Here is a 27,596-nt window from a genome sequence, read left to right as displayed (position 1 = left end):
TGTTAGTCAATAGTATATGCAACAGTAATAACTTAGGGAAATGTCATGTCTGTTATTTGTTTAAAAACATGCTGCTCTGTCTAAGTTGTAGCTAGCTAAGTAACAATGGACTGTTCGTAAACTGTTCATAATGCATTTCAGTGTGTAACGTGAATACTTGACACTGTGCACTTTCATGTTGCTACAGATATTCTGTAGTCTGTAGATTGTCTGAGTAATACTGTCATTACCTTTTCCTAACCAAGTTACAACACAGCTAAACAGCTTCCAGACCGACAATCATGGGGCTGGAACATGTGCTTGAATATGTCAGAGCAGTCTCCTAGCATGACTAATATTCATCAAATGTGTCATTTTACAATTATTATACTAACAACAACATGAATTGGATGACATTATTGGAATTACATTCTAACACCTTGTTAAGCAAATATCCAGGGTTTTTGCGCTCTACCTGTGCACATAAGCACACCATGAAAAACCTGTTCACACATCCAAACAGGATTCTGCTTTGCCGTTTACAGTGACAGACACCTGGTTATATCAGCAAACCAACAAGTGTTTTTCACCAAGTAAACTAGACAAAATTACCACACAAACTATCTACAATCCTTTCGATTATACCCTAGAGCAAACAGCCAACCTGTCCTGTTTCAGAGTAAAAACGAGGCTAGGAGTGGACAGAGTACGTTACCTTTGCAGCATGCAACACTAACTATGTAGCTAATGTGGCTAATGTTAACAAACAGCATAAAACAGAAATAAAATATATGGAAACTCACCACTGTAAATGAAACTATCCACTGGTCCTTCTTGTGCTGATGGTAGTGAGAACAGAGCAGCTTCTGTGCTCAGGTTGTCTCCTGCTGTGTTTATTCTAGGTGCCAGAGCCAGTGTCCAATAATGGCGGACAGCGGACTTCTTCCAAACTGCTCCATGGGCGGTGTTTGGGCTGAACCAGAGGAGGGACTTCCCTCTTGTATACGTAAACAAGAGAAGGAAGTGAAAAACCTATCATTTCGCAAATTCGCTTAAAAAAAAACAGAAAAAGGGAAAAAGGGATGCGGCACATCTCTACCTTGCTTGGCGTGTCTCTACAGACACCAGACAGCCATATAAATGTACCAAATCGGCCAAAAAGTCGACTTTGCATAATAGGGGACCTTTAACACCAAATACAAAATAAACACAAGGTTAGATACGTGTGAGTAGGATTTTGAAGAGTATATTACAATAGAACAGGAGTAGTCAATTATGTTTTAAGGAGGTTCGGATAGAGAAAATTAACTCAAGTACAGGTCCGTAGCATCATCGTGTTTAAGTTACATTATAATTTAGTTATACATTACAATTAATTTAAGTCGCATTGTCATTGTATCAACATCTGTACTGTGTGAAGTCAGTGACTCTAATCAAAAGAAGAAAGCTATAATTCAATGTCATTTCAACAATATTTATTTTGAGTGTGACTCTGGACTCTGGAGGGCTACATACAATAATAAATAATAAAAATAAACAAGAAAAATAAATAAAAGTAAAAGCAAAGTAAATTTGACATTCAACTGAGAATTATACAGTGGGTACGGAAAGTATTCAGACCCCTTTAAATTTTTCACTCTTTGTGTCATTGCAGACATTTGCCAAAATCAAAAAAGTTCATTTTATTTCTCATTAATGTACACTCAGCACCCCATCTTGACAGAAAAAAACAGAAATGTAGAAATTTTTGCAAATTTATTAAAAAAGAAAAACTGAAATATCACATGGTCTTAAGTATTCAGACCCTGTGCTCAGTATTGAGTAGAAGCACCCTTTTGAGCTAGTACAGCCATGAGTCTTCTTGGGAATGATGCAACAAGTTTTTCACACCTGGATTTGTGGATCCTCTGCCATTCTTCCTTGTAGATCCTCTCCAGTTCTGTCAGGTTGGATGGTGAACGTTGGTGGACAGCCATTTTCAGGTCTCTCCAGAGATGCTCAATTGGGTTTAGGTCAGGGCTCTGGCTGGGCCAGTCAAGAACGGTCACAGATTGTTCCAAAGCCACTCCTTTGTTATTTTAGCTGTGTGCTTAGGGTCATTGTCCTGTTGAAAGGTGAACCTTCGGCCCAGTCTGAGGTCCTGAGCACTCTGGAAGAGGTTTTCTTCCAGGATATCTCTGTACTTGGCCGCATTCATCTTTCCTTCAATTGCAACCAGTCGTCCTGTCCCTGCAGCTGAAAAACACCCCCACAACATGATGCTCCCACCACCATGTTTCACTGTAGGGATTGTATTGGGCAGGTGATGAGCAGTGCCTGGTTTTCTCCACACATACCGCTTAGAATTAACACCAAAAAGTTCAATCTTGATCTCATCAGACCAGAGAATCTTATTTCTCATAGTCTGGGAGTCCTTCATGTGTTTTTTGGCAAACTCTATGCAGGCTTTCATGTGTCTTGCACTGAGGAGAGGCTTCCGTCGGGCCACTCTGCCATAAAGCCCCGACTGGTGGAGGGCTGCAGTGATAGTTGACTTTGTGGAACTTTCTCCCATCTCCCTACTGCATCTCTGGAGCTCAGCCACAGTGATCTTTGGGTTCTTCTTTACCTCTCTCACCAAGGCTCTTCTCCCACGATTGCTCAGTTTGGCTGGACGGCCAGGTCTAGGAAGAGTTCTGGTCATCCCAAACCTTTTCCATTTGAGGATTATGGAGGCCACTGTGCTCTTAGGAACCTTGAGTGCTACAGAAATTCTTTTGTAACCTTGGCCAGATCTGTGCCTTGCCACAGTTCTGTCTCTGAGCTCCTTGGGCAGTTCCTTCGACCTCAGGATTCTCATTTGCTCTGACATGCACTGTGAGCTGTGAGGTCTTATATAGACAGGTGTGTGCCTTTCCTAATCAAGTCCAATCAGTTTAATTAAACACAGCTGGACTCCAATGAAGGAGCAGAACCATCTCAAGGAGGATCAGAAGAAATGGACAGCATGTGAGTTAAATATGAGTGTCACTGCAAAGGGTCTGAATACTTATGACCATGTGATATTTCAGTTTTTCTTTTTTAATAAATTTGCAAAAATTTCTACATTTCTGTTTTTTTCTGTCAAGATGGGGTGCTGAGTGTACATTAATGAGAAATAAAATGAACTTTTTTGATTTTGGCAAAAGGCTGCAATGACACAAAGAGTGAACAATTTAAAGGGGTCTGAATACTTTCCGTACCCACTGTATATAATAAGTGCACAACTGAACAGGTTTAAACAGTTTCACAGTAAATCTGAACATCTTTAAATAAGTGAATGTATCTTTCCTTCTTTCTGTCCTCATATCCAACTGCCTACTTTCTCTTGTTTTCCGCACCTCTGTTGATTTTCTTGGATAGGTTACATGTATTGTTATATTTCCTTATAATGGCATTCAGCTGTGCCCAAAATTCAAACATTTCCTCTAGCTTATTGTAGGTGTATTGCAAACCAACTGTGTACAGTGTGGAGACTTACACTTTTATCCGCTGCGGACAAATTTTGGAAATTAGGATGACAAGTGTCATGTCTTTATTTCTTAAACCTAAGACTATTATTTTGTAGATAGGTTTCAGTGATATTAAAGCATGTTAATTTAGCATTGTGTTTGCTACAAAAGAAAAACGTTTTCATTTGGATGAGTCCAAGGTAACAGCTTTCGTTTTAAAGAGCAGTTTTTAAATGTTAACTGGATGTATATATGGATGCAGGTATATTTGGATGTACTGAATATTATTTTTCCGTAACAAACATCAGAGGAACTATCACTATCACTGAAAAGTAAACCTAGCTAAATTGTGCTGAGGTGTTGTGTGTATGATCGTTGCCGCCTCTGTAATGTAGTCAGTTTGTGTTATTGACACTAAAAACAAGGATGTATTATTTGACACAAAGGTGATTATTTGGATACGCCGTTTTATGTTTTGTTTTACAGGAAAAAATCGGTTGGGGGTTCGGGTTTAGACGATTCTGTTTCGCACATGCACATCCAGTACAGCATCCTTTCAAACAGCCGCACAATAGTAACAGCAAAGCCAAGATCAACGAAGGCTGGCATCAGATGAAAAGAAAAAATATCGATATTGCATTAAAATCTGCTGGACCCTACGATTCTCACAGTGCGGAGCCTATGAACAGGTGTCGGCTGTTTTTTTTTTTGTTTTGTTTTGTTTTTTGGATGCATGGGGACGGATAATGTACGAGCACCAGGCACTAATCATTAGACACTCATGGATAGGACGGCGTTGCATCTCCTCAGTCCGCCTGAAAAATAATAATACGGCAGGGTAGTGCAGGGGAAATGGGGAGGTTAAATGAAGGAAAACGCGAGGTCTTGGCCACCACCGCATCTTTAGGTGGTTTTACTAGTGGTTGCCCGGCCCGCTGCAGGACCGGCAAGCCAAACCCACCGGTGTGCAGAGTTTATATAAAGCCCAGCAGCGGCTTTCTGATCGGGTGTTTCCTACCATATCGTTTCTCTGCTTCTTTTATGTCTCTTTTCCATCTGCAAGAGGACTCGGATTATTCATATTTAGGCTAGCATACAGAAGGCGCAGTCATGTCTCATGGATGGGGATATGGACCAACTAATGGTGAGGACCTCACAGCAACAAGATGGATTTAATCTAGTCTACTGAATGTTTATGAATTTGTGTTAGTGCAAACAGTTTACTGTAGTCACCAATTATTCAAAACTAAATCGCCTAAAACTAAAACGACCAGAGTTGTACAGTGAAATACAACTTCAGAGTAGGTTTAGCGGTACTGTAACTCATTTGAATTTGAAAAATAAATCATGAAATCTGACAGTCTTTGTGAAGAGGAACTGTAAGCACCATTTGAATTTGATTTGAACTTTTTTCTTTAACTTTTTATGCTAATTTCAGTACAAAACATACATTTTAAAATGTGGAACCTTACTATCGTTGGACGATGGATTTGAATTATTTAGTTGAATTACAGTGTTAAAGACATTTCAAAATTTCAAAACATTTCAAATCAAAATTATTTACTTCTCTGATGTACAATTTCAATTAAATATATAATTATATAAACACTTTTTTTAAGTTTGACTGAATGACACCCAAATCTGTGACACACTACCACACTTGGAAAAGATGAAATTAACTTAAATTGAAGAGAAAATTTTAAACTCTCCTCCAACTTCATTGGTCTTCTGGGGTCTTTCCAAGTGATGTCATCACATTGCTTAACTAAACCCATGAAATTATAGGTCAAACTGGCCTCTCATCTTTGCTTTGCCAAATGACACTGAAGGAAATAGATCTTTATAGAACAATGTTTGTTAGATACTAAAAATGTTTTTAAAAGGTCTATCATGCAAATACTTTTACAGGCTTATCTCAGTACTTTAAAAAATATGCCAAAGAGAAAACTGAATGATTTTTAATAATTTTTATCATTTTACCAGCAGTTGTCTTCATTAACTTTAAGTGAGGACTGTTACTTAATAACTGAATCTAAAATGCTAAAACTTATAAGTATTATCATTTTGTTTGTAAGATGGAGGACATTATAAAATTGTTAGAAAATATTATAAAGTGAATGAAAGGTTGACATTTTTGTATCTTTTGTGTTGTTCAGAATTATATTCATTCAATATCACGTTTATGTATATTTATGTTATCAATTGATTTGTGTAGTGCATATTGCAATTGCACTACGTCACTTGGTAAAACAAAATGTGTTATACAGTAAAACACTGAAATTTGCGGGAAATGCATAAAATATTGCATTGACATTAATGATGAAAATAAAGAAGGAAACAACACATTATGAAGTTTTATATGATTTCAAAGCATTTTTACCTCTAGTGGAAAAATTTTGGAATGAATGTTGACAGGTGACACTGATTAACCTTCAAAGTCAAAATATTCAATATTTGTAGTTAAAGTGTGGAAATTCTGCAAGTGGCTATAAATTACTTGTAAATCAACACTTGCATTTTGCATTATTTACAATTGTATAATTGGCATTAAATTTAATATCATATAAAAAAAAATAGCTCTGTTTTGCCAAATGATATTTTCAAGAAGTGCATAACATGAAATGCATTAAAATGCCTTTTATTTTATATTTTTATAAGGGGCACATACTGAAATGAAAAATATACATGTACACAGGAAATTATGAAACTAACTTGCTGTTTCATTTTAATTTTTTTGCCATTTTGAAATTCTAAAATGTCACTGCCCCATATTTGTGTTTGTAGGACCTCACAAATGGGTGGAAGACTTTGCTGTAGCGGATGGGCCTAGACAGTCTCCTATCAACATTGTCCCCAAGGAGGCCCAGTATGACTCCTCTCTGAAGGGTCTGAAACTCAAGTATGACCCCTCCGATGCTAAGACCATTCTAAACAATGGTCACTCCTTCCAGGTGGATTTTGTGGATGACAGAGACAGTTCCAGTAAGCACAGTTCAACTCCTGGTGTTATAATATAATATAATATAATATAATATAATATAATATAATATAATATAATATAATATAATATAATATAATATAACCAATGGAAACAGGAAAAAGGTCAGTAAGTAAAAAAACATATCTGGTTATCTTGTTTATGCCTCCACCCCTGCTGTATGAACTGTAGCAGATAAGAGTGTCTGATGACGTTAGTTCTCACTTTAACCTCTGATCAATGTTGTTTCATTATCTTGAGGTCAACAGGGTATCTGCACCACCTCGTCCTACTGCACTGAAACTGTTTTTTCAACATTCATCCAGCAGTGCAAATAGTGAAAACATACCTATATGAATCAAATAGGCTGCATCTTGCATACATTATTTATGCAAGAAATTATTAGATCTTCACCCTTAATATTTAAGGCAGCAGCACAAGCTGTTTTTTCTGGGAAGAAAGCATGAAGTTAGCGTGAACATGAATTGAACTGGTTTCATGAATAATCAACATAAAGATAAACAGACTTTATTGTCATTGTAGTAATACAACAAATCTTGTTTGGTAGCTTTCAGACACCAGCAGCAATAAAGAAAATGTAAGAATAAACAAAGATGTTTACAGTAAAATATAAATATAACAGTATATACAACAAAATATATGTGCAGTGGGACTTGGATTTTAGTGCAGACAGTGCAGTGCAAAACAGTGCAAACAGGTATTATCAGAAGTAAGGAAGTATGGCACAAATTATAATAATAAATATACAGTCCTAGATGTAAGTGCGTATTGCATTAGCAGCAACTTGGGGAAGAATGGAAAAAGGAGGCAGGTAAACAGTTTGGTTGTCTCTGTCTTTAGTTTTCAGTAGGGGTGTGTGGGGAGGGGGTGTAATACAGGCTACAGCTCTGGGGAAGAAGCTGTTCCTCAGTCTGTTAGCGTGTGTCCTGAGTGTCCTGTATCTTTTGCCCAATGGGAGGGGCACGAGCAGTCTGTGTCCTGGATGGGTTGAGTCCTTGATGATGTTGCTAGCTCTCTTGTGTAGATGGCAAGCATATACTATGTCCAGATTGGGGAGCTTGGTTCCCACAATCCTCTGGGCAGTTTTGACTATCTGAGCCAGGTCTCTCCAGTTCTCTGCAGTGCAGCTGGTGTACCACTCTATGACACAGTGACAGAGAATGCTCTCTATCGTGCTCCTGTAGAAATTCACTAGGAGCTCAGAGGAAACTTTGCCTTTCTTGAGCTTTCTCAGGAAGAAAAGCCTCTGATGAGCTTGATATCAGGAAATGACGATACACACTACAGAGAGAAGGTTCAACATCTGGTCAAGTGGTCCCAAGTAGGAAGTGTTAATGATCCATGTGAAATCCTTTGTGATGTGCAGACCCAGGAATTTGATGTTGCTAACCCTCTCAACCGCCGCTCCATTTATGTGGAGAGGGGAGGTGTTATTCTTCTGGTTCTCCTGTAGTCCACAATGATTTCCTTTGTTTTAATGATGTTCAGAACCAAGTCACTATCCAAACACCACTTGACCAAATGTTAAACCTCCTCTCTGTAGTGTGTCTCGTCGTTTCCTGATATCAATCCTGCTATTGTGGTGTCATCAGCAAACTTCACTATGGTGTTAGAGGAGTGGATGGGTGTGCAGCCATCTGTGAATAGGTTGAAAAGTTCTAGACTGAGGACACAACCCTGCGGTGCTCCTGTATTCAGGATGAGAGTGGAGGATGTCGTTGCCCACCCTGACATTCCGTGGTCTGTTTGTGAGAAAGTCCAAAATCCATGAGCAGATCTTGGTGGCTAATTCCAGGTTGCTGAGCTTGTTCAGCAGTTTGTGGGGCACTAGTGTATTACACGCAGAGCTAAAACCAACAAACAACATCCTAACGTATGTGTTGGGATGCTCCAGATGGAACAGGCTTGTGTGAGGTGAGATTGAGATCGCATCCTCCATTGATCTGTTCCCATGGTAAGCAAACTGGTGGCTGTCTAGATCAGTGGGGATGTTGGCTTTGTTGTGGGAAAGGACAAGCCTCTCAAAGCACTTCATAATAATTGGTGTCAGGGCAACTGGGCAATAGTCATTGAGACCCACGACTGTTTTTTGGACAAAGGGACAATAGTGGGGAGGCATTTGGGAGGCATTTTGAGGCATGTGGGGACTACAGCCTGCTGCAGGGACAGGTTGAAGATATTGGTAAATACCCCTGCCATTTGGTCAGCAACCATGGCAGTAAAAAATGAAAAAAGGCCTAACAGTCACTTTGAAGGTGATAGACCAGTGATTTGGTACTGTTTTACCATAAAGTTGGGGGCCCCACAGAATAACAGAATAGAATTATTCAAATTGAAGCACTGGAGAGCAAAATATCACTGAATTACCCTAATATGGGTCAATATGGGCCTTCCAATTTAAAAATATTGACTTTATGCTATAAATATGTAGAGTTTTGCCACATCTAAGCTAGCCACTATCATCAGGGTTGTTTTCTCAGATTTGACAAAGAACCTTAAGAGACTTTGAAAACATTAGACAGCTGTTTTCACAGGCCATGACCCTTAGTGTCCTTTATCTATGAAGTTTAGCAGAGTGCATATTTAAGAAGTCGCAGGGATGAATATCATTTTTCACTGATACAGGATCTCTTGAAAGTAAACTTTCACAGAACATTGTTGGCTATGGTTAAAATTAAGAACATACCATTTGAAATTGCACCTTCTGACCATGAAAACTAATCAATCTGATGCAAAAAAGATAAAAGGGGTAGATAGAAAATTGAAAAAAACCCAAATGAATAAGAACCTCAATAGCATATAAATAAAAAAAATAGAAACACAAAGTCACAACTTATTATTTCTTACAGTTTCATAATGTACAGGTCACTAACAAGGTATACGACTCCAGTTCCAAATTCACACATCAGATCCGAATCATGTCAGATCCATTGTGCTATCTGTTCAAATAGTTTGGAAGTTTAAAAAAAGTGTAATGTTTGTATTTCTCTGTGCAGCAACTAAAGAAATTTCAACTGAGCTGAAGAGTGGCAGCACTTTCACCACTTACTATTATATCATATTCATCAACCCTGTCCTACGGAGCTGTGCAGGAGTTGCACAAGCTAAGACAATACAGAATCTAATACTGATTCTGCTTTATCATTCAGTGAATATCAGTTAAATCAATCACTAATGTTTACATGCATACTGGAATTATTAGCTGTGTTAGCTGGTTGTTGCAGGTTACACTAACACCAGCAGGAGGCTAATTTGTTTAGCTGAAAATCTTTATGGATCTGTGTACATAGTAAAAGTTGCTTAGTTGTTAAATCTGTCTTTTCCTGAATGTGTCCGGAATGTGTTCCATGTGTAATGATTCAGTTATTTTGCTCTAACCAGCCCTGACCAGAGGCCCTATTTCTGGAACATACCGTCTGAGGCAGTTTCATTTCCACTGGGGAGCCAGTGATGACAGAGGCTCGGAACACACTGTCAATGGAATCAAGTTCCCCTGCGAGGTACTAAAGCTGCTACAGCTTCTGGAGTTACAGGGACAGCCATTATAAGACAAGAGGCACACAGAGTAACAGATCCTTACTGTACCTTATGGAAAAGGCAAAGCTTTGTGCTGCTAACAGTGGTATTATCCTATCTTTGACAAAAGGCTTGGGTAAACAGAAAAGTCACAAATTAGTTTAAAACAGTTATTTTCATATACAATGATTTGCACAAGTACAGGGAGTTATCTGTGATGTCAGTAATTTATTTTTTCTGGGAATTTAAATGTTTATTAATGTTATTTTATTCTACAAATAAAAATTACATTGGCTAATTGGTTGAATCCAGTATCTTTAGATCCTGAATGTATTAAACTACATCCTCCCATCTCACGTATGGATCATCCATAATTGCACACAGACAATTATACTAAATAAATACGCAAACAGCCTGCTATGTTATGTGAATACCTCTCTGGGTTGCTATAACAGCGTTTGGCTTTAGATCACTGTCTATTAAGCTTTGGATAAGATGACAGTATCAGTAGCCTCTGCCTTAAAAGTCAAACTTTGCATCTCTTTCCTGTCAGCTCCACCTGGTGCACTGGAATACTAAGTACCCTAGCTTTAAAGAAGCAGCCGGCCAGCCTGATGGACTTGCTGTGGTTGGGGTCTTTCTTAAGGTGAGTTATCAGTGAATAATCACTGACAAACTGTCAGTCTGCAACTGCACTGCAGATTAAGTGCTAGTATTCAAAGTATTCATGTCTAAAAAGAACTGTAAGGTTAAGAGAAAAGCCAAAGAATGAACACTATGTTTGGAAACTGCATTGTACATTAAATTGTGAATTTATTTGTGTTGTGTTCCAGGCTGGTGCTGCCAACCCCAGACTTCAGAAAGTTCTGGATGCCTTAGATGCTATTGAGACGAAGGTAAAAATGACTTCCACATTTTGCAAAATACAGCTCTGCTGAATCTGCTCATACTGTCTATGAAAAGCAAGTTTGGGAACTAGCTTCTTGATTATTGTCTGTTCACCTTCTAGCTTTCCATATTCACTCTTCTCTGTCCTTCCTTCTCTGATGTCTGCAGGGCAAGCAGACCACATTTGACAACTTTGACGCAAAGACTCTTCTTCCTGGTTCACTGGATTATTGGACCTATGATGGTTCTCTGACAACCCCACCGCTGTTGGAGAGTGTCACCTGGATTGTCCTCAGGGAGCCAATCAGTGTCAGCTCTGCCCAAGTAATTTACTTGCCTCACATGCTTACTTGCTTTATCTACATAAAATCATAATGAGTAGGAAAAAAATACACATAAACATCAGCTCCCACTCAGAAGATCAGGACACACTGTGCAGACATACAACTGAACAGCACACAGTCTTATATCATAAAAGGACATATAGATGAGTCGTCAAAATCTTGTTTTAAATGCGAAAGATATCTTGATCCTAATGACACTATATGAATCAACAATGCTTAATTAGACCACAAGTTGTAGAGGACTAATAAATGTGCTTTTAAGTAATTGACCATGATGGCTACAGTGACAGGCAGTGTTCAAGGAAACAAAGTAAGGCCAGCAGGATACACCAAACAAACAGGATATACAGCAAAAGCCTATTACAAGCAATGGTAAACAAATCTTCAAGTAGAGTGCTGTGTAGCAGTACCTATTCCTCAGACAACGTAATACACCAACAGGCAAGAACATAAAAGCATAAAAACAATTGAACTGAGAACACAGCTCAGTTACACACTAGATATAACCATATTATATCTAGTGTGTATCTATAATTTCAACCATGTACTCAGGTAAGACTGCCACTGCATTCTCCAGAGAAGAACAAAATATTCGATAAAATAAACATTAAGTGTTAAGTCTCATAGAGTCTGAGAAAAAGAAAAGAGCCATTCAGTTGCTGTAGAAGAGAGTTGTCTATTTTCTCAATATGCCTCTTTTTGATAGTATTTTTACATTTCCTCATGCACATTTTGACTTTGATTTAATAGTTATCCCATATAATGTTTCTTCAAACATTGTTTGACATCGTTTGTTTGTTGCATCAAGGTCAAGAGTATAAGCAGCTATGTCACGTTTTAGGGTGGGTCTGAGCCTCGAATGCCTTGTGTTGCATTAAGATTACACTGACTATCTCCAGTTTCCAGACAGGTTGCACCTAGTCTCATAATTAATACTGCTACACTGTACCTTCAAGTGACATTAAAACCCACATAGATTAGTTTTGATGCTCAAGTCTGGATGTAAAGGGGGGGGGGGTTTGATTTAGCAGTTACCCCATGTAATGTTTGTTCAAACATTGTCAAGGTCGAGAGTGTACGCAGCTATGTCACGTTTAGGGTGGGTCTGAGCCTCAAATGCCTTGTGTTGCATTAAGATTACACTGACTATCTCCAGTTTCCAGACAGGTTGCACCTAGTCTCATAATTAACACTGCTACACTGTACCTTCAAGTGACATTAAAACCCACATAGATTAGTTTTGATGCTCAGTCTGGATGTAAAGAGGGCTTATATAGAGAAATATTTCCAATTTGAAATGTAGAAATGAACTTACCAATACAAGTACAATACAACTTGTACTTTGTTGTGAGAGAACTGCATGCATTGCAGACTGAGGTTGCTCAGGGAAATTATATTGAAACTCAGCCACTAGCTAAAGGCTAAATGAGTCCCAGAAGAGCTCTCTATGTAGTTCTGAGGACACATTGACATTATACATTCATTTGCCCCTTGTCCTAACATTAGCCATCAGAGCTATATGCGTAATCTTAACATAAACATAATTCTAACCTGGCACCTGGAGCAAGTGAAACACTGCATTAAAACTAAACCATAACCTTCAGACAGCCCTTTTATTGTGAGAGGACTGACCAAAATGTCCTCACAATGTTGAAACTAAAACTTGTTCACAGAACCTATAGAAAGGCATGTACACTTACACATGTTAAAAAATAAACTGGAGCAAGTGAAGCACCTACATTGCATCAAATTCCATTTTTAAATTGGTATTTTTTTTTACTATTTATGTTTACTATTGAGGTTTTGAAATTTTTATTAGTTTACAAAAAACAATAGTGGGTAAGGCAGGGATAGTTGGAAAACAAGCAGGACAGTGGCCCTCGAGGACCAGGATTGGGCACCCCTGCTTTAGACTGTGTAAGTCCATAACAAGTATTTGTAGAACAAGGATGAACCTGTGCAAGCTCTACAGGTACATCTGAGTGTAAGTCTTTAGCCCACGCCTCACGTAAAGAAGTGAGACAGAAACAGTGAGCAGTCTACAAATCTTGCTACCAAATGTTTTGAGTCTGAAGCAAATAATATAGATTGTCATAAGAAAGGTTGGGGGAGAGGATAGGATGGAATAGATTCAAAATTAACAAACCTTTGTTTCACATAATGCCTGATTTGAAGATAGCAAAACAGTGTGCATTAGGAATGTTATACTTATTACATAATTGAGCATATGATGCAAAATAACCATCAATGTACAAATTAGCCAGAGTTGCAATACCTTTCCTTTTCTAAGTAGCAAATTTCTCATCTAGTTGCCCGGGCTTAGAAAAAGGGTTTTTGATAAATTGGCGCATATATGGATTCTTTGGGAATCTGATTGGCTACTTTAATCTGTCCTAATATATGCAAGGACTTCTTTGAGATTAAATTTTTCTGAGTCGATTATCCGGTGTGGGATAAGAAAACAACCATATAGAAAGTGAAACATTATTAACATAGAGCTTCAAGTTGCAACCAGGAGGGGATGTCCTCATGTCCCTTATCTGTGGGGTTCCCGTGTTTCCAGTAGGTGCAAGCTCTGGAGCTAGCTGTGCAATAGTAGTTCTTAAGAATTGGAAGGCCAAGGACACCTCTGTCTGTTGGTTTGTGTACATGAGCATTAGATACAAGAAGGTAAGCTAAACATTTTTATTACATTGACTCATCCAATCATAGACAAGGACAGTATCCTCCAGACCTCAATAATGGCTTTAAGCTTTTCAGCTAACTCAGCAAATTTAGCTTTAAAGAAGTGTTTAAGATTCTTTGCCAATTTGAGCCCTAGATAATTAAAATAATCGCTTACTACTGTAAAACAGTAGTAAACAAGTGTTTAAAAATTCTTTGGACAAATTTTCCACTAAAGGCACGAATTCACTCTTTCCACAATTTATTGCGTAACCAGAAATGCTGCTGAATGCGTTAGCAAAATCTAGAAGAAGAGGGATGGAGGCTTTAGGGTGGGCTAAGCAGAGATCATCAGCATAGTGTCACACAGGTCTCTGTATCTCACAATTTGATACCTGAGAGTGCAATGTCGAACAACAGGGGGGACAATGGAACCCCTGCCGCACACCTTGTTGGATTTGAATGCCTTGTGTTGCATTTGGGAACAGTTTGGATTTGTTCCCATTTGTAAGAATGGAGGATCTAGGATTTGTATACAGAATTCTGACCCATTCAATAAAATGTTGCTAAAACCAAATTTTTCGAGCGTTGTGATGTGGTATGACCACTTTATTGTGCTGAAGGGCCTCTAGAAATGGTATAATTACACCATTGCTGTGGTCTGCATACAGAGTGTTAAGAAAATTGCAAACATTACAAAAGAATATCTGCCTGCGATTAAAACCCATTTGGTCAGAATATATGATGCTTGCTATACACTCTTGCCTAATCTTGTGGCTAAAACCTTTGTTATTATTTTTATTTTTAGCAGGCAGCCTGCTGGATGGGCAGCCCCTGGGAGGAAGTCAATGGCACAGTCATAGGGTCTTTGCGGCAGAAGAGACATAGCTTTGTCCTTGCTCAATGTGGCAGCCAGATCGTGGTAACATTTTGGGAGTGTTGACAGGTGTGGTGGTTTTTCAGGGATGATAACTGGGATAATTATCATCAGCCAACTGTCGAGTCGATTAGGCGGACAGTTAGATGGACAAGAGATTTCAAATGAAAGTGACTTATGTGGCCAAGTATGTTAACCCATACTCGGAATTTGCATTTGCTCTGCATTTAACCCATTCCAAAGTGCACACGCACAGCGTCTCACCTCAGTCATGGTATTGAAGGTGGACAGGCTATTCACCCCATGCCACCGACAATTCCTTCCAGACCTCAGACTCAAACCTGCAATTTTCAGGTTACAAGTCCGACTCCCTATCCATTTGGCCACAACTGCCCCTGTTCATCATCATGGCAAGTTAGCTCATACTTAATTTATTTGCTCAGCCCCTTAATAAACAATTCCTTAAGCGCGGTATCATTATCAGTATCATCACTAGTATCAGCCACAATTGTCTGGAAATGTATAGAAAAAATCCAGGAGGTGTTTGGCTACAGTTCCAGCGTGTTTCGGGTGATCATATGAGTGCTGAAATAATTTGAGGAAACTCCCAAGCGTGAGACTGGCTAGCAGTTTAGAGGATCATTCCGTCTCCACCAATCCCTACTCCGTAACAACCCCACAATGAATAAAATTTTAGACTTATCTGATGGGTACATCTGGGGGCATAACTCGAACATAATTTTCATAACATAATTTTCAGAAAACAGAAAACCCCAGCATCCTCCTGGGTCTCCATGGTAAGATTCTGGGTCTGGAACATGGGAATCAAACAGAGCGGGGGAGGATGACGGGACCACCGAGCTTGGCTTGAGGCTGCAGCACAGGCATATGGGCGGAAGCTGTGGGGGGAAGCTGGTTAGCTAAAATTCGCACATGTTCCTTCAGATGAGTCATTTGAACTAGACGATGCAATTTCTGAAGAAATTGCGTTGGGATTGCCGATCGCCGCGAAAAGCTCGAGGCAGACCGCGTCGCCGAAGCACGTTTTGAATCGACCGATTGCGATAATCGAGAAATACCGACTGTAGTGAGGGTGAATTTATTTTGAGAAAATGCTATAAAAAGGCTTTTATTTTGAAAGGACATAGAGCTGCAGGAGATTCATGGGAACTCACAAAAGAATCTGGACTTTATTTTGAATATTCCTCATATTTTACAAAAATGTGATATCTTCCTATAAATAACTGTAGACGTTTATTGTGAAAGTCTCACCATGTCAGAAACCATGCCTGACAAAGAAAATGGCCTCACCTGGTGCCCGAAGCTGTATGCCAATAACCAACGTCCGTTTTAATATTGAGTTGCTGTTTCAGGGCTGTTTTATTGAGAAAATGCTATTTCGGGGCTTTTATTTTGAAAGGGCAAAATGCTGCAGGACACTCTTGGGACCTTATACAAGAATCTGGACTTTATTTTGAATATTCCTTACAATTTACAAAAATGTAATATCTTCCTATAAATAACTGTAGACTTTTATTGTGAAAGTCTCACCATGTCAAAAACCATGGCTGACAAAGAAAATGGCCTCACTTGGTACCTGAAGCTGTATGCCAATAACCAACGTCCGTTTTAATATTGAGTTGCTGTTTCAGGGCTTTTTTATTGAAAAAATGCTATTTCGGGGCTTTTATTTTGAAAGGACAAAGTGCTGCAGGAGACTCTTGGGACCTTGTACAAGAATCTGGACTTAATTTTGAATATTCCTTACTATTTACAAAAATGTAATAAATTACTATAAATAACTGTAGACTTTTATTGTGAAAGTCTCACCATGTCAGAAACCATTGCTGACATGGAAAATGGCCTCACTTGGTACCTGAAGCTGTATGCCAATAGGTAACGTCCATTTTAATATTGAGTTGCTGTTTCAGGGCTATTCTGTTGAGAAAATGCTATTTCGGGACTTTTATTTTGAAAGGACAAGGTGCTGCAGGAGACTCTTGGGACCTTGTACAAGAACCTAAACTTTATTTTGAATATTCCTTACAATTTACAAAAATGTAATATCTACATATTAATGTCTAAACTTGTATTGTAGACTTGAGCTGTTGCTATGGTGACCTAAACGCAGAGTGGGGGTGGCGGTGGGTACTGGGTGGTCACCAAGTGTAAAAGCAGTGGACATTTGGCAGCCTGTCATTCTTAATTACCAACCACAGACAGCTGATATGCTGCTATTGCCTTGTATGCTGTTGCTATGGTGACCTATGCCCAGAGTGGGGGTGAGGGTGGGGGGTGGGGGTGGGGGGGGGTGGTACTCAGTGGTCACCAAGTGTAACAGCATGTGACATTTGGCAGCCTGTCATTCTTAATTACCAAACATAGACAGCTGCTATGCTGCTATTGCGCAATGAGCTGCTTTGTGTTGAGTAGTTGCTATGGTGATCAAAGGCCAGAGTGAGAGGGGGAGTGACAGCACTTTACACACGCTGAGTGGAGAAACTGAGAAAACTTCACCTTACAAACTGGGGGATTACAGAAAAACTATAAGTGCTATCAATATAATTATTTCACTAACAGTGCCAGGAGGCTTCAACAAAGAGACTGATCCACTTTTTGTGAAGATATTCCAAAAAATGAAGGATTGGTGGCGAGTTAGAAACAGCCTTCATTTGTGTTTCTCTCCAAAAATTGTAGAGATCTTTAGAATGGGAGTGAATGAGAGATTGAGCAGTCACTCTCTGTCTGTTAGGCCACCTTGTGGAAAAACCGTAGGTCCTATGAAAATGAGAAAAGCATTGACTGAAAGAAAACAAAAATCTCTACTACTTTTGAGAAAATGGTGTATGAAGAGTCAAAATTGTGGCCGTGACGGCGAGTAAGAGAGAAAAAATTTCCCTAAACTTAACAGCTTCTCCCACTCTAGCGATGACATCACGCACTCTAGCCCTCTCCCATACACACCAATGTAAAATTCAGAAATTTCCTAAAAAAACCATAAAACCTAAACTGCGATTGAAGAAAAACCGTAATAGATATCAAAAAGCTGTATACAAGACTTATAGATTAATGCCTTCTGACCCGTTTAAAGGTCGAATGGTGTTTCTAGCTGAAAGTATGCTGACACAGTTAAAGCTCAAAGAGGACAAAGTTGAAAGGGGATTTTAACGTACTCTCCATTCATTCCTATGAGAAAAAATTCCGACAAAACCTGGAATATTTCGGAAATTATGAAAGATATCGCTGAGAAAAGTAGAAGCACCCATCTCCTCATCGAGCTGCACGCGACGGTGTTTGAATGACGTTTCTACGTCGAACGGTGTAGGACTAGATAGCGACCGAAAAACGGCGGAATAAAAATAAAAATAACTAGACGATGCAATTTCTGAAGAAATTGCGTTGGGATTGCTGATCGCCGCTAAAAGCTCGAGGCAGACCGCGTCCCCGAAGCACGTTTTGAATCGACCGATTGCGATAATCGAGAAATACCGACTTCAGTGAGGGTGCTTTTATTTTGAGAAAATGCTATAAACAGGCTTTTATTTTGAAAGGACAAAGTGCTGCAGGAGACTCTTGGGACCTTGTACAAGAATCTGGACTTTATTTTCAATATTCCTTACTATTTACGAAATTGTAATATCTTACTATAAATAACTGTAGACTTTTATTGTGAAAGTCTCACCATGTCAGAAACCATGGCTGACATGGAAAATGGCCTCACTTGGTACCTGAAGCTGTATGCCAATAGGTAACGTGCATTTTAATATTCGGTTGCTATTTCAGGGCTTTTTTATTGAGAAAATGCTATTTCGGGGCTTTTATTTTGAAAGGACATAGTGCTGCAGGAGACTCTTGGGACCTTGTACAAGAATCTGGACTTTATTTTGAATATTCCTTACAATTTATGAAAATGTAATATCTTCCTATAAATAACTGTAGACTTTTATTGTGAAAGTCTCACCATGTCAGAAACCATGGCTGACATGGAAAATGGCCTCACTTGGTACCTGAAGCTGTATGCCAATAGGTAACTTCCATTTTAATATTGAGTTGCTGTTTCAGGGCTTTTCTATTGAGAAAATGCTTTTTCGGGGCTTTTATTTTGAAAGGACAAAGTGCTGCAGGAGACTCTTGGCGACCTTGTTCAAGAATCTAGACTTTAATTTGAATATTCCTTACTATTTGCAAAAATGTAATAACTTACTATGAATAACTGTAGACTTTTATTGTGAAAGTCTCACCATGTCAGAAACCATGGCTGACATGGAAAATGGCCTTACTTGTTACCTGAAGCTGTATGCCAATAGGTAACGTCCATTTTAATATTGAGTTGCTGTTTCAGGGCTATTCTGTTGAGAAAATGCTATTTCGGGGTTTTTATTTTGAAAGGACAAGGTGCTGGAGGAGACTCTTGGGACCTTGTACAAGAACCTAAACTTTATTTTGAATATTCCTTATAATTTAAAAAAATGTAATATCTACGTATTAATGACTAGACTTGTATTTTATACTTCAGCTGTTGCTATGGTGACCTAAACGCAGAGTGGGGGTGGGGGTGGGGGGGGTACTGGGTGGTCACCAAGTGTAACAGCAGTGGACATTTGGCAGCCCGTCATACTTAACTACCAACCACAGACAGCTGCTATTGTTTTGTTTTGAGCTATTGCTATGGTGACCTATGCCCAGAGTGGGGGTGAGTGTGGGGGTGGGGGGGTGGTACTGAGTGGTCACCAAGTGTTACAGCAATGGACATTAGGCATTCCTAATTACAAACCACAGACAGTTCATATGCTGCTATTGCTTTGTGTTAAGCTGTTGCTATGGTGACCTATACCTAGAGTGGGGGTGAGGGTGGGGAGTGAGGGGGGTGGTACTGAGTGGTCACCAAGTGTAACAGCAGTGGACATTTCGCAGCCTGTCATTCTTAATTACCAACCACAGACAGCTGATATGCTGCTATTGCCTTGTATGCTGCTGCTATGGTGACCTATGCCCAGGGTGGGGGTGAGGGTGGGGGGTGGGGGGTGGTACTGAGTGGTCACCAAGTGTAACAGCAGTGGACATTTGGCAGCCCGTCATTCTTAATTACCAACCACAGACAGCTTGCTATGCTTCAATTGCTTTGTGTTGATCTGTTGCTATGGTGACCTATGCCCAGAGTGGGGGTGAGGGTGGGGAGTGGGGGGGGGTGGTAGTGAGTGGTCACCAAGTGTAACAGCAGTAGACATTTGGCAGCCAGTCATTCTTAATTACCAACCACAGACAGCTGATATGCTGCTATTGCCTTGTATGCTGTTGCTATGGTGACCTATGCCCAGAGTGGGGGTGAGGGTGAGGGTGGGGAGGGTGGTACTGAGTGGTCACCATGTGAAACAGCAGTGGACATTTGGCAGCCAGTCATTCTTAATTACCAACCACAGACATGCTATGCTGCTATTGCATTGTATGTATTTGCTATGGTCACCTATGCCCAGAGTGGGGGTGAGGGTGAGGGTGGGGGGGGTGGTATTGAGTTATCCCCATGTGTAAAAGCAGTGGACATTATACAGCCAGTCATTCTTAATTACCAACCACAGACAGATGCTATGCTGCTATTGCTTTGTTTTGAGCTGTTGCTATGGTGACCTATGCCCAGAGTGGGGGTGAGGGTGAGGGTGGGGAGGGTGGTACTGAGTGGTCACCATGTGAAACAGCAGTGGACATTTGGCAGCCAGTCATTCTTAATTACCAAACATAGACAGCTGATATGCTGCTATTGCGCAATGAGCAGCTTTGTGTTGAGTAGTTGCTATGGTGATCAAAGGCCAGAGTGAGAGGGGGAGTGACAGCACTTTACACACGCTGAGTGGAGAAACTGAGAAAACTTCACCTTACAAAATGGGGGATTACAGAAAAACTATAAGTGCTATCAATATAATTCTTTCACTAACAGTGCCAGGAGGCTTCAACAAAGAGACCGATCCACTTTTTGTGAAGATATTCCAAAAAATGAAGGATTGGTGGCGAGTTAGAAACAGCCTTCATTTGTGTTTCTCTCCAAAAATTGTAGAGATCTTTAGAATGGGAGTGAATGAGAGATTGAGCAGTCACTCTCTGTCTGTTAGGCCACCTTGTGGAAAAACCGTAGGTCCTATAAAAATATGAACAGCATTGCCTGAAAGAAGACAAAAATCTCTACTACTTTTGAGAAAATGGTGTATGAAGAGTCAAAATTGTGGCCGTGACGGCGAGTTAGAGAGAAAAATTTTCCCTAATCTTAACAGCTTCTCCCACTCTAGCGATGACATCACGCACTCTAGCTCTCTCCCATACACACCAATGTAAAATTCAGAAATTTCCTAAAAAAAACATAAAACTTAAACTGCGATTAAAGAAAAACCATAATAGATATCAAAAAGCTGTATACAAGACTTATAGATTAATGCCTTCTGACCCGTTTAAAGGTCGAATGGTGTTTCTAGCTGAAAGTATGCTGACACAGTTAAAGCTCAAAGAGGACAAAGTTGAAAGGAGATTTTAACGTACTCTCCATTCATTCCTATGAGAAAAAATTCCGACAAAACCTGGAATATTTCGGAAATTATGAAAGATATCGCTGAAAAAAGTAGAAGCACCCATCTCCTCATCGAGCTGAACGCGACGGTGTTTGAATGATGTTTCTACGTCGAACGGTGTAGGACTAGATAGCGACCGAAAAACGGCGGAATAAAAAGAAAAAAAAAAATAATAAAGAGAAAAAACGAAGAACATATCTTGGGATTGCTGCTTTGCACAGCAATCCCAACAATAAAGAGAAAAAACGAAGAACATATCTTGGGATTGCTGCTTTGCACAGCAATCCCAACAATTACCAGCTTGTGATTAGTTTTGACAAGTGAACGCAGCGTCTAGTCATGTTCTCCTAGTAGAATCCCTTGTTGTGAAAGGGCCTCCTGTAGGGCCGAGGAACTGGGGTTGGTCCACTGGGTCCATGGGTGGCAAGTTCATTCTGTTACAATCAAAAGAAGTTCCAATTATTAAGGAAACAGGCTTTATTAACAGAAAAGTCACCGGAGTTAAAACGAACTGAAAGCATCTCATTCAGAGAGATAATCCAATAGGGCAGAAACTAGGAACTCCAGGGAAGGAATAAAGAAATTTGCTCACTCATGTGCTCTGCCAGCCATATTCACGATTTAAATGTAAAGTAATGAAGACAAACTGTGCTAGTTTTAGGGCAAAATGGAGGCATAAATAGTAGCACAAACACTTTTTAAAAAATAAAATCGGTCGTGTCCAGAGGAGATCCGCAAAATTAATGAATGAATTAGTGATGGGCAAATGATACTGAGGCTTTGAAGCTTGTGTCACTCTTCCTGAAGCGGAGTGATTCGAAACGCTGTGTCGGAGCTTGTATCAAAACACCAGTGTCACGTGACTGCGAACGTCATCACTGTTTCGCTTCGCGCTTCATTGCTTCAAAATGTTTCAAAGCTTTTCATTGGCTCATAGAGTTTCAGTGTGTGTCATTGGCTCATGGCGTTTCAATGCATTCTGAGGCAATGACAGCTTGACAGATTTGACAGATTTGAGTGGTTTGGTGCCATACCAGCTATATAACATGCATCATTCTGCTTCAGGATTTGGAGAGTGAGAGTGATAGTATTTTGGCAAGTTTCACGGCGAGTCCCACCAATAAGCGACGTTCTAAAGTTTGGGATCATTTTGATCTCAAGAGGTCTGAACTTTTAATGCTGTCATGAGATTGAAACATGCCAGTGCTTCAGTCGTGCTCTTCAGAGGTTGCGATGGTTTCAGTTGTCCACCAGATGTCACTGTCACTGAAGTCTCAAAGCTTTGAATCTTTTTCGGCACAATTGTCAGGAAAGCCTCAGTGCTTCATGAGCCTTCACTTGCCCACCACTAGAATGAATTAATATTAATGAACAATATAAAAACGTGGCACATACTTTCCAACATGATGTGAAAGTACTGTGTGGACATTACCATTCATATTTTTTGACACACTATGATCTGATCCAAGTCACATATTCCACTGATGTTCTGACACTGATAACATTGCAGTTATTGCAAGTGACTAAGCAAATCCTACGAACATTATTATCACAGCCAATTCAGATTCTGTTTCTATTATGACAATGAGGTTCTAAAGTCTCTAAAGGACTTTAATATTATGCATGCTTTCACCTCTTATCTTTTTGTTATTCACAGTCTGACCAACACTGGCATAGTATTTTGTGTTTCAAAGCTTAAACTCTATAAAGGACAGTCAACAGACCCTATCGATGAGAGAGACAACTTTGATGTGCTGTTCAACTTAAAGGATCAGTAAAGTATTCATAGAGCAATCATATTTAGAGTTTTGGTTATAAAAACAATTATTTGTTGTTGTTCTGATTTGCATGTTGTGTCCTTAAATTGTAGTCAACCAAGTCACATGCAGTAAGGATAAAGTGGGAACAGCTACTTGCTTAAAAGGTCACATTTCCCACCTCATACGCAATAGGTTTTTGTTCATTCCAGGAGTTGCGCCCCTGTCATGGTAGCAACCCAAGACTGTTCAGCTCTTCAGCTCTGGTATCAGAAGGCTTGAAAAAGTGCAGCTTCTGCCTTGGTTGACCTCAAAGGGGTTCCTGCAAGCAGATGGGATGCTGGATGGTCGTTGAACACCATATTCCAAAAGAAAATGTACGCTACATGTACATTTTGGGATTATGATCAAGTAATTTGAGGTGTACTGTGTGCAAAGCTGTAGGGATATGAGAAACTAGAAGCATTTGTACAAGCCATGTAGTCTGATAATTATTAGGAATGCAAATTGCAAATTTTAAGCATTGCCTTAATGATCTTTCTCTCTCTTGCCTCCCTCCTCATTAGATGACCAAATTCCGCAGCCTTCTATTCACTGGGGACGGAGAAGATCCATGCTGCATGGTAGACAACTTCCGACCTCCTCAGCCTCTGAAGGACCGTGTGGTCCGTGCTTCGTTCAAATAAACACTATAAGATATGATTCTGTTATACCTGCACAAAATATGCCAGCTGCCTCCTAGCTAAAAATATAGTAAAAGCAGAAGTTTTGTTTTTGTTATTATAAGAAATTTTAGTAAGTATAAAGATTTCCAATAAACAAAATTACCATTTATATAACATATTTACAGTTTGTTAGCATTAATGCAACAAAAAGTGTAAAAGAAATGACTTAGTGGCTAGTGGTATTGTATACCTTATATGGGTATGTAGGAATAATATTAATTAAAAAATAACAATGGTAGTAATAAAAATGCCTTAATCTTCTAAAAAATATGAATAATATGCTTTGCCTTGTTTGAAAATGAAAGCCTTTATCAACTTCTTGAAGCCCATTTCAGTGTGTTGTGACTTGTGTAGCAGATTGTTAAATCTAATCTTTTCATTGATGCTCATACCAGCAGTGACAGAAAGTGGCTGGGTTTGAACATGCCATTTTTCATGGGTGGACTGTGGCCACCACCAAACAGCTGGCACTTTTCTGTAAGTATATTTTTAGATTTGTGGTCATGTCATGATAACAGTGCTACAGAATGATGCAATAATTGCCTACCTAATCCTGACAAATAGAAAAGCCCAAGGCCATGTTATTTACATGCACTAGTGTGGACTAGTGCATGTAAATAAATAAATAAATAAATGAATGATACATTGTTTTGGTGCTAAGCTTCCATGCACTTGGAGCTTTTTTGGAAAACAAATTGCCAGAATCCCACAGACACATTACTTTATTATTGTGTACATGACCTCAACAATTCATATTATCGTAGGTTCTTCATTATTATCTATGGCAACCGAACTACCTACCACCACAATGCAGTAATATTATTTAGCTTTTCTTTCAATACTATTAAAAATATTCTTTAAAAAAAAAGTTTTAGATTGTGGCTATATTGAAATTGCTATAACCCTTCATAGTATGTATAAGTATAAACTGCTGTCACAGTGGAGATTGAAAAATATTGTGTCGTGTCATCTCGTATATACAAAAGAATTATCAATAAAAACACCTACAAAACCAATGCCATTTCCATCAAACTCAGCTGTACTTTGTGTTTATTAATAATATGCAAATGCTAACTTATGAAACTAAGATAATAAAAATGGTAAATAATATACCTGTTAAACATTTGTGTGTTGTAAGCATGTTAGCATTTTGTTCAACTCACAGACCTCCAAGACTATAAATTCTTATATGCACTGAAGGAATAGCACATAACAAAAAAACATACATTAACATATAGTTTACCTTTTAAAATGTAACTACACACTAAGCTATTATTATTATTAATATTATTATTATTGTTGTTGTTGTTGGGACCCTAATGTGGACCTAAAGAATTATTTGACCCCCAGTCAACCACAAAGACTAAACAAGACATAAGAGACACAATAAAGTGGGATTTAATTACATAATATGCTCATTTACAGTGACTGTCTAACTGTGACAGAGGAATACTCTGCATTAAATGTATACTGTGAGGAGAGAATAGGTGGTTGTGTCTAAATAAATACAATAATAAAACAAACCAGGACTTAACTATCCTGACTAACCACTCTACAAAGACATCACAACTATACAAAGATAGGCACTAATCACCAAACTACTGTTAATGTAACAATGAAGTGTATACATTTCCACTGTTCATATATAAACACATTTAGTGGTGATTTAACACTGGCAATTTTAGAACACTAAAAATACCAGTGTCTCGTATGTAATTATGTATGTTGGTGTCCCTGGTCCTGGAGCTGTACAATGCTGATGTGCAGTTACTGGCCCCACCAACCTGCAGTGTCTATTTGTTGTTTATTGTTGCTGTTCTTTCCTCTCTCCTCTATCCACTCACCCCAACCGGTCGAGACAAATGGCCGCCCAAACTGAGCCCGGTTCTGCTGGAGGTTTTTCTGTTAAGGGCGTTTTTCTTCTCCACTGTTGCCAGCTGTTGCTCATATCAAACATGTCTGATATTTACGATCGAGGCTCCGACCCGGGGCCTGTTCCAAAAAAGAATGTTTAGTGAAAACTCAGAGTTTGTTAACTCCTCACTTGTGGAACAAACTTCCTGAACACCTAAGGTCAGCTCATTCAAATCAGGACTGAAAACACTGTTGTTTACTGCTGCCTTCAAATAATTGTTCATCCTTATTTTCTTAATGTGATTTTACATCTTATTTTATTTGATTTAAACAGCGGGCCGTCAAACACAAAAACAACGTGACTTCGGAATCTTTCAAATTCCTGATACAAATCCGGAGCATCCCAGTCGATTCTCGGGTGCTCAAACTGCGAGGACGCCACCCTTATTCAATTTTCTGAGTTTCAATAGACTTCTGACACCATATAATGTAATGCACGATACCGACACAATGTTTATCACATCCGAACTGTTTTATTCTGCTGAATCAATCAAGACACATACATACCAGTATGAGGGGGAGGAGTCACTACACAACTATAGTGTTCTGTGTTTCTTAAAGGCATAGTGCCACAACAATCACCAGTCCACCCAAAATACACTATTATTTTTGAGAAATGTAGCTTCAATTAAAATCTAAGTAACATGTTTTTAGGCTGTATGCTACATCTCATTGGCTATAGCTATGATCCTAGAAGAGGTAAATATAAAGATACCAGCTTCCATATCATATAGATATATGACTAACTTGCTTTTTTTTTTTGGTGTGTGTGTGTAACGTTAGGTTATCAAATTTGATGTGTAGGTTGTCAGTGCCTTCTTAAGGTGTTGTACGTTGAAATAAAATAATCAGTTGCCTAGTTTGCAAACTATCTTTGCAGTAGTTTGACATAACTTTACATTAGCTAATAATGTAACGTTACAAACAAGCGTAAACAAACACAATGCCAAGAAGGTTCATAAAACGCGATAGGACTCTTTGGGCGCCTTCTTGGGACTCCATGAAAGCCGGGTACTCTGTACTGCTGTTCAGCCTGTAGCCGAGAAAGGTGTTTGTAAAAAAAATTTTTTGTTTTGTTTTTGTAAAGTGCCTTGAGATGATTGCATTGTGATTTGGCGCTATACAAATAAAACCGAATTGAAATTGAATTGAACTGAATCTACATTACTGACAACACTGTCAACTGTTACTCCCTATAAAACCCCCTATAAATCAGCAATGGTTTGTTCAAAAGTCACGTGTCCAACATCACGTAATGTCATTTCCTCTTTTGGAAGGAGATTTCAAGACAGTGTGCTAAGTAATAGCTTCTCCTTTTCAATATTATATCTATATTGTTGTCTGCACATAGAATTGACCGGATAATTAATTCCCTAGCCATTAGTACACCCAAGAGTGTTGTACGGCAACACATAACACCGTATGTGATAATGAAGGGAAGTCGTATAATTCTAATGTATGACGGGGATTATAATCAGCGATGGATCGATTCGTTCAGCTTTCTGCCTATGAGTCTGCCTATGCTGCTCTGGGTTTTGAGGATGAAATAGGTAAGGGGTACTTTCCACATAAATTCAACACTGTTGAGAATGAATTTTATGTAGGACCTTACCCCGAGCCCAAATTCTACGACTATGAACAAATGTCCCAGATTGAACAGGTAAAATTTATGAGATGGTACGATGTTAAAAATACACGCTTTGATATGCAGGCTGAGCTGGCGCATTGCTGTCGCAATGACGTTAATGTGCTGCGTAAGGCCTGTGTGATCTGTCGCAACACATTCATGCACTGTACATGGGTAGTGTTGGAACTGGAATTTTCTCCCTCAGTTCCGCGTGTTCGTTTGATCGATAAAGCGGAGGCGATAAATATGGTCTCAAATAGTCCGTTTATTAAAACACACTGAA

At 39.1% G+C, this 27,596-nt stretch overlaps 1 protein-coding gene across 1 annotated transcript; it reads left to right on the top strand.

Moving 5' to 3' along the window:
* Positions 1 to 4,414: 4,414 nt before the first annotated feature.
* Positions 4,415 to 25,295, top strand: cahz (carbonic anhydrase). The gene is made up of 7 exons (XM_026312826.2): positions 4,415 to 4,593; positions 6,234 to 6,431; positions 9,829 to 9,947; positions 10,517 to 10,609; positions 10,797 to 10,859; positions 11,020 to 11,175; positions 23,614 to 25,295. The coding sequence occupies exons 1-7, from the start codon at positions 4,560 to 4,562 to the stop codon at positions 23,731 to 23,733; spliced, it is 783 nt and encodes a 260-aa protein (XP_026168611.1). The 5' UTR covers positions 4,415 to 4,559; the 3' UTR covers positions 23,734 to 25,295.
* Positions 25,296 to 27,596: the final 2,301 nt, after the last annotated feature.

The sequence above is a fragment of the Mastacembelus armatus genome, chromosome 17, assembly GCF_900324485.2.
Source record: "Mastacembelus armatus chromosome 17, fMasArm1.2, whole genome shotgun sequence".
Lineage (NCBI taxonomy): Eukaryota > Metazoa > Chordata > Actinopteri > Synbranchiformes > Mastacembelidae > Mastacembelus > Mastacembelus armatus.
Note: the sequence above shows the minus strand (reverse complement) of the source record. Positions and strands in the feature narration are given on the sequence as shown.

Excerpts from the sequence above, each read along its gene's own strand:
- cahz (XM_026312826.2), top strand. The coding sequence starts at position 4,560 with ATGTCTCATGGATGGGGATATGGACCAACTAATG. Across the intron at positions 4,594-6,233 it reads GGGATATGGACCAACTAATG|GACCTCACAAATGGGTGGAA; the intron begins GTGAGGACCTCA and ends TTGTGTTTGTAG. Across the intron at positions 9,948-10,516 it reads GAATCAAGTTCCCCTGCGAG|CTCCACCTGGTGCACTGGAA; the intron begins GTACTAAAGCTG and ends CTTTCCTGTCAG.